The sequence below is a fragment of the Eurytemora carolleeae genome, unplaced genomic scaffold, assembly GCF_000591075.1.
Source record: "Eurytemora carolleeae unplaced genomic scaffold, Eaff_2.0 scaffold401, whole genome shotgun sequence".
NCBI lineage: Eukaryota > Metazoa > Arthropoda > Copepoda > Calanoida > Temoridae > Eurytemora > Eurytemora carolleeae.
In genome coordinates this window covers 41,961-50,194 of record NW_019396469.1, presented here as the reverse complement: position 1 = coordinate 50,194, position 8,234 = coordinate 41,961, and the positions used below count along the sequence as shown (strand labels likewise).

Genomic DNA, 8,234 nt, shown 5'->3' with positions numbered 1-8,234 from the left:
ATCTGGGACTGGTTTGGTTTGGTACTGGTAGATCCTAGTCAGTAGCCTCTGGTGCTAAAAACATAAATTGCGTCACACGTCCTTGTACTTTCGTGTTTTTGAGTTGAATTTTCGGGAAAACATCTTGAAAGGGTTCCATGCATATGACATGAACAGCTCATGAATGCAATTTAAGTTTTCGGTGTTTATTTTGTCCGCGCAAACCTGCTAAATTCATTTATTTCATCTAAAAATAATTGTTGTTGAGAAAATCAGATTAAAATAAATATTTCGATATTTCAGAAGTTTAATTGTTAGAACATGGCCGAGCACCCGTCCACGACCCTGTTTCGTGATTATATTCGTATAGAAACTGTTCAGCCTAACCCTGATTATCCTACGTGTATGAAGTTTCTTGGTGAACAGGCTGAACGGTTAGATCTACCTTTCAAGGAACTCAATAATTTGATTCAATTATTATTTTATATTGCATTTAAAGTTGTTTAAGGACCCCTCACTCTTAGATGTGGCTTGGTTATTTCTTTAACTTTTTTATATAATTTTCATCATATTCTAGAATATTTTTTGCAGTTTAATTCTTTAAAACTCATGAGGGAAAAGGGGCGTCAAATGAAAAGTTATACAAGAAAGATGATCACCTCTTCCGTCATCAGGGGCATATTTAGTTAGACCTAATAATCACCCCCCGACATTTAAAGCTATTTAGCCCTTGCATGTTTATTTCTGCTATTTAGGGAATATGAAAAGGTAATTTCCTAGTATTCGAGTTTTGGACACCCCCGTCCCCCCCCCCCCCCNCGAGGAAGGAAATCAATAAGGGGGGGGGTCCAAAAATCGTAAACTAGGACGGATCCTATTAATAAGCTTTAATGTTACAAATAGGAGGGGATACATTTGCCCATTTATTTCCCCACGGGGTCAATTCTTCATAATTATTATCCCCCACTTATTTTTTTGTCATTTGTTATTGTTGTGTGAAGATAATAGAATGCGTCGCTGGTAAACCTATATTTATCCTAACCTGGGCAGGAACTCAACCAGACGCTCAATCAATCTTGTTAAACTCACACACTGATGTTGTTCCAGTCTATCCGGACTCATGGAAGCATCCACCATTCTCCGCATTCAAGGTTATTTCACGGCTACATATTTTCTTGAAAAATCGTTTTCTCCCCTCTTTAAATAGTCTTAAAACGGATGAGGGAGTGGGGGGTGTAACTTTCTAAATTTTTCTGAATTACTTTAAAGAAAAAGTATAGTTGAACTATCTTATTTTAACCCTACTTACTATGACATCTTTTTTATATTGAATACATGACATGTCAAAAAAATAGACTAACGTAATTTCACATAAATAAACTAGCAATTTCTCCGCTCAAAAATTGGCATTATTTAAATTAGTAATAATGACATTTATGATTCCATAATTGTTATGAATTAAAAAATTGCATTTTTTCTCTTTAATTTCTCAAGACGCTTTCAAGGAGAGCAAGTTCCAAAAATTTAGATACTTGCAAAGTTGCTCCTCGATCGGAACTAAAATGATTTTTTAAAACTTTTAAACATTCTCTTAAAAATAAGGAACAATCCCTAGGGGCAGTTCCAATAGAATTTGAATCCTGGATCCGTTTTATATAAAACGGGGATAATTTCCTATTATCATATCATTTCCTATTATCATTTTTGTACACAGCATTTTAGGACATTTTTGGAGCCATGTGGCCGCTACGCCCGGCCCCCTGTCCTGTTCTTGTTAATTATCTTAATTGTTCGGCTCCCTAGTCTTACCTGACATATCTTTGAAATAAGACAAATAAATACTAATTTGTTTTGTTAAAAATAGTTGAAATCTAGGTTATGTACATAATTGATAGGAGAGGGGGGGGGGTTAAGAAATCTTATTAGAGAGCTGAAACCTAAAACAGGATCCAGATACTGATCCAGCTCTCAAATATTTCCTTTAGATTTAAAATTTCAATAATTAAAGGAAACTTTTTAAATAATTTCTTTTCCCGTTTTTTCTCTCAAAACATACAAGATAGAATAAAAATATAAAAAATGTAATTTTGACATTTGGTTGTATAATAGGCGAGGATTTATGTCTACTTGATTATTTGATTAGGATGAGAATGGTGATATATACGGACGAGGGACCCAGGACATGAAGTGTGTTGGAATACAACATATAGAAGCTGTCCGTCAACTCAAGGCACGGAAATATATATTTGCATAACACCCCAGGTTCGCATCAAACAATCTAAATACCCCAATATGTGTAAACTGAAAATAATTTTATAACACCCCGGGTTCTCTCTAGACTAGCAAAATACCTCAATAACATGTGTATATAATTTTTTAACACCCCGGGTTTTCTTCAAACAACTGAAATACCCCAATATGTGTAAATAATTTTATAACACCCCGGGTTCTCTCTAGACTAGCAAAATACCTCAATAACATGTGTATATAATTTTTTAACACCCCGGGTTTTCTTCAAACAACTGAAATACCCCAATATGTGTAAATAATTTTATAACACCTCGGGTTCTCTTTAAATACCCAAATGTGTGTTTATACTTTTATAACACCGGCCCCGGCTTCTCTTCAAACAATCTAAATACCCGAATATGTGTTCATACAACATCCCGGGTTCTCTTCAAACAACCAAAATACCCGAATATGTGTTTATAATTTTATAACATCCTGGCTTCGCTTCATACAACCTAAATGCCCCGATATCTGTGTTTATATTTTGATAAAACATCTTTTCCTGTTCTCTAAAAATCCTTTTCTGAAAGGGGGAGAATCTTGTTAGTTGTTGATGAAGGAGGGGGCAGTATAAAAATACATATTCCTTATTATTTGATAGATTTACGGGTAAATGCAATCATTTTGGGAAAAAATATAAACTGCTGACACCAGGAGTCGGGACGACGGTTGAAACGAACCATCCACCTCTCCTTTGTACCGGACGAGGAGATCGGTGGGTTGGACGGGATGAAGGTGTTCGTCCACACCAAGGAGTTCAAGGCAGGAGTTTACAATTTTCTTAACATTCATATGTTTTTTACAATGGAACAGAAAGAGGTTTGTTAGACTCAAGTTTTGATTTAAATAGTCCAATGAACCGGAAACAAAGCAATTGTGCAATGTACACAGACCCATATCATTTCATAAGTTGATATTCAAGGTACAGGTAAAACTAATTGCTTCTTTGTAACATATCAAGTAGTTCTGGCTGGTTCCTTTTCCACATCAAAGCCTTATTGTAATATCGAGAGAATAAACCAATGGTCGTTCATTTTCTTAGAAATTCGTATTCCTTTAGGCTCTGTTATAAAGTCGTTTTATTAAAAGTAATTAAATCAAATTTCGGAATAATAATTGTATTAAAAATTCAAAAATTAACTTAAGTTAGGATGAGAATGCAAAGGTTAAAATGATCAAGTAGGAATTCAAAAGAAGCTAAATTAAATAAGGTCTTTTAAATAAAAAAAATTGACAAGAAAATAACTCAGTGGTGTATATTTTTCACAATTATTTTTGATGAATTTGGGAAAAAGATGGAAATTTGGACATCAATAGGCAACTTTTTTCATTCTTTATCACACTTTTTCCCAAAAATTAATTTTTTTCCCTAAAATCATTTTTTCTCCCAAATTAAGCGAATAAAACTCTAGATTTTTTTGCGTTCCGCGGAAGATGATTTTCAAAAAGGGGGAAAGTGGGGAGAATTGTGCGAGAGTAAAGACGAGCAAAATATTCACTTCAACGAAATTGGAACTCTAAGATCGAAATTGAAATACCTCAGTTTTCTCGAAAACTGTGCAAAGCTTATTTAACACAAAAGGATGAACTTAGTAACTTAACCTCCCTCTGTTCGGGAAACATAGGTCGGTAATGTTTGTCAAACTGCAGTAAAAATTATATCGAGGAAGGAAATCAATAAAACTTGAAAAGCTCTGTTGTTTCCAGGACTTGAATGTTGGATTTATCCTGGACGAGGGTATAGCAGTTCCTGATGATACTATTCCAGTTTACTACGGAGAGAGGAATGTTTTCTGGATTGAGATTATTTGCCCTGGCAGCCCGGGACACGGTTCCAGGTACAGACAGGGTCAGGGGTGTATGATTTTTTGAGGCGGGGGGGATAATTCTTTGAAATATACTTTGCTTGTCTGTTTGTTGTTTGTTTGTATCCAATTAACATCAAAACGTTTGAACTGATTGCGCCCAAATTTTGTTAGGGATCTCATATAACCTCAGGGAAAGAATATGGATGATCAAAATTAAAAAAATTTGCCTCTCCGATGTAATTTGACTTTTATTAAATTTAAAAAAATCCACGATTTTTTTTATTAAGTCCGAGAACTTTGTTTTTTGTTTTCTTTTACAATGTATACAAAGTGAAAATGTTAACAATTGAAGTAGTTGTGAAGTTTTAAGGGTTTCTTGTCAATGAATTGGTAAAACTAGATGACTTTAATCAAATAAATGCTGTTATAGTTTGAAGTATGAGAAAGGGGTGGGGGGGGCTCCTGCTGTAATCAGGGTTAAATATCCCAAAAAAAGAACTAATAAATAAACCTAAATGTCTCCATGTTTCATTACACATTTAAAGTTATCCCATGTAAGGAAAAAAAATATGAAGAACCGTATTTTTAAAAGGGGGGAACTTAACTTTTATTCAAATTGTTCACTTATCCCTTCAAATCTTTAAAAATAATAATAATAAAAAAGTTGAACGATATGCTTCTTATATTTATTTAATACAGCTAGACCCAGTAAACTGTAGGAAAGGAAAACTATCTAACGTGAATTTGATGTTGGATAGAAAAAAGTTTTAACAGTTGTGAAATGGGTCTGTGTTCACTAGACAATTACTGAGCTTCACGTTCATTTAAATTATATATTTAATATTGATGCAGTCGTTTTCCACAGTTCCACAGTTGAAAATAAATATTTTTGTTTCAGGTTCTTGGAGAACAACGCGGCATTGAAGGCGCAGTACATGATCAACAAGCTGATGGAGTTTAGGGATAAAGAGAAGAAAAGATTACTCGATAATCCTCAGCTAACCCTGGGGGACGTTACCACAGTCAACCTCACCATTATGGAAGGCGGGGTTCAGGTAAGGGGCTCAGCAGGGATGGAGGGGAGGGGGGTTCCTATTTAACTTCTTGGATCCGGTGTAGTGCATGGGGAGGGGGACGCCTCCCTTGCATGGACACCTCCCCCTAAAGTTTTAACCATTTCAAGACACTGTTAGACATAAAAATCAATTTAAAACATTAAAAATTATTAGTTGACATGTATTAAACATGCATTTTTTTCTTAAATGTATTTTAAAGGGGGTAAAGGCAAATAAAAGACATTTCCTCTCGAATGTCGTTTTTCTTTCAAATCCCCAAACAATTAATATTTACTCGAGACATAGGTATCTTCTTCCCATAGTATTTGGTAGCCGGGGGGTGCCGGAGCTCATGGGAGTTAGCCCCGATGGCGGTCTGGGCTCTGCATGTTAGGGGTAAATGCAAAAAATTATCGTTTTCCTTCCAAATATCAAATAATCTATATCAATGGAAGAGGATCTTATCTTTTAATGTGTTTTTCCAATCAAAATACATTAATAAATATCGGAAAATGTCGGAAAATGTCACAACTTTGCTATTTATGTCTAACATTGTGTTGAAATGGTTAAAACTTTAAGGGGAGGTGTCAGAGTGTCTCCATCCAGGGAGTTAGTTGTCCCATCCACGACACCGGGTTTGAAAAATATTCAGATTCACGAATCTGGATCCAAATTTAATATTAACCTAACCTATAAAATTAAATGTTCTCTATAAACATACATATTAATTTAATTTTCAAATATGAATTAATAACCATTTTTTAATCGATCTTTTTTATAGAGTAAATATTGCGCCTTTATAATAATTTTCAGCTTATTAATTTTTCATTTTAAATAAAACCCGTTAATGCTAAATTCTTAAAATTAATTCATTGAAAGCAAGTAATATAGAACATATACTGGTAAAAATCGGGGTTTTTTTTCAAACTAAAATATAGCCATTTATTCGAGTTTTAATCAAAAGGTGACATGTGCTCAATTATGATAATTGTGCAGCTTATTGTGATAATCTGTGCGGAGACAACTTCAATTTGTGAAAATTTTATCAAATAAGTTAGTCAATGAAATGCAAGGCTAGAAAGATATTGTTAGTCCAAATTATTAAGCTAAAAATCTAAAATTAAAATAATTACGCAAAAATTCAAACTATATCTGATTTTCCCTTTTAAATAATAGTTTTATCCCTAAAAATATTCGTTTTTGTCAATTGATCAAATGCAAATAAAAATTATTTAAAAATAGGAACTTATCAAGAAATATAAGGAATTAGTTTTTACCTCAAATTATGATTTTCTTTTATCTTTGCGACCCAATGTTCTAGAGCTTAGATATTTCAAACTATGGTTTATGTTATATCAAATAATCTAAGTTGGAAATATCAAAGGTTTACACCATCGGGTTACAAAGATATACAAAGATATAGTGATGAGAATTAAGTTTGTGACAAACACCTGATTTCTTTTCTGACCATTTTTTATTTGAGAAAAAATCAAACAATCAATTTATGGGAAAGGACGCTTGTCGCTCATCTACTGCAGGGAAACCTCTTTTACCCGAGCTGGCTCTCGAGGACGGCCTCTCCCTCATTATCGTCCAAGACCTCTTGCTTTGACACCTTGTAGTCTCTCCGCCTCTCCCCTTCCAGAATGACTTTCTACTCTGGACTATACATATTCTACCTGCTGGAAGGTTTTAGTCCTTTTTCTTCTTGCTGACCGCAGGTTAGGGCATGACTGACTGGTGTATTGTTAATTCACAATTTTTCTGAACATTTGGTATACTAACCGATTTCATGGCTAACCAAGCTTCGAGTAAGTAATTGTCCAAAGTTCAGAAAATCTTCATCGTGCTGGAGATCCAAGTATGGGAGTTCATACAAAGCCAGGTTTTTTAATCTTTAAAAGCTCTCTGATCTGGCACGGGAAACACCTGCAGCCTCAGTTCTACCAGAGCACCAGGACTGCTACCAGAAGTGTCATTACAGCTACCTAAGCATTCGTATTTTTCTTTAAAAAACATGCCATACTTAAATATTATCACATATAAGCACATAGTTATTTTTATACCCGCACATACATCAGTGCACATACTTCATTTTCTTTGTCTTTTTAGAAGCACATAAACCCTAATTTTTATTTAGCTAATCAAGATTTTTCAGAAATGAGCTTTGATTTACTGAAGACAAAAGGAGTTTTCTGTGTATTTCTGAGCCTTCAGACCATAGCGCGTGAGATAAAAATCTTAGCTTTTAAACTAAAAACTCGGGAAATTTCAAAGAGAAATCATACAACATTTTTGATCACACCAGTCATAAGGAAAAAAAATATGAAGAACCGTATTTTTTAAAAGTTTTAGAAATTTATGATTTATGATAATTGTGCAATATTGCTAATATTCATGATAACTCGTTCGTTGTCCTATTTGGATCTGTAGGTCATTGAGTAATGTTAACCTTAGTTTTATCATAGTTAATAAAAATAAAAAAATAATTATAAAGGCGCACTTGACTTTGTTTTAATTAAATTTTTTTTTTTAACTATTGTTATATAGTTTTAAATGTTGTAGAACTGCACCTAAATGCAAATATTACAATATTTATTTTAGATAACACAAGATTATGACCTTTTTGTGAAGAATAAGATAACTTGTACATCGAACATATCATTATTCATCATATCAATGAAATATTCATTTAAATTCTTACATTTTACCGTTTTTTTTTGCTTATATTATTTTCTTTCATTTGTCAACGTTTTTTTTTCTCACTTCTTGAAATTTTTATCCCAATTTTCTGTTGTAAAACACAAAATAAAAAATCTTAAACACATCTTCAGGGGCATTTTTTTCAGAATCACAATTTTTTCAGATGTTTTAACGTTCATATGATATTATTCTATGTCAGGCTAATGTTGTTCCTGAGAAATTCAAGCTGACCTTCGATATCCGTATCACCCCAACCACCAACATTCATGAGTTCGAGAATATGATCAGAGGTTAGAATATTTATGGAAATTCCTCATTCCCCCCCCCCTTTAGTCTCGTGAAGAAAAATGGGGAAAAGCTTAGATTGTAATTATCCTAAACTACAAAATTCAAAGTTTCC

The 8,234-nt window shown here is 33.6% G+C and overlaps 1 protein-coding gene across 1 annotated transcript; it reads left to right on the top strand.

Moving 5' to 3' along the window:
- Positions 1–265: 265 nt before the first annotated feature.
- LOC111703871 (aminoacylase-1) lies at positions 266–8,129 on the top strand. The gene is made up of 7 exons (XM_023475947.1): positions 266–432; positions 981–1,130; positions 2,123–2,209; positions 2,923–3,030; positions 3,976–4,106; positions 4,975–5,131; positions 8,034–8,129. Exons 1-7 carry the CDS (start codon positions 301–303, stop codon positions 8,127–8,129), a joined length of 861 nt encoding a protein of 286 aa, XP_023331715.1. The 5' UTR covers positions 266–300.
- Positions 8,130–8,234: the final 105 nt, after the last annotated feature.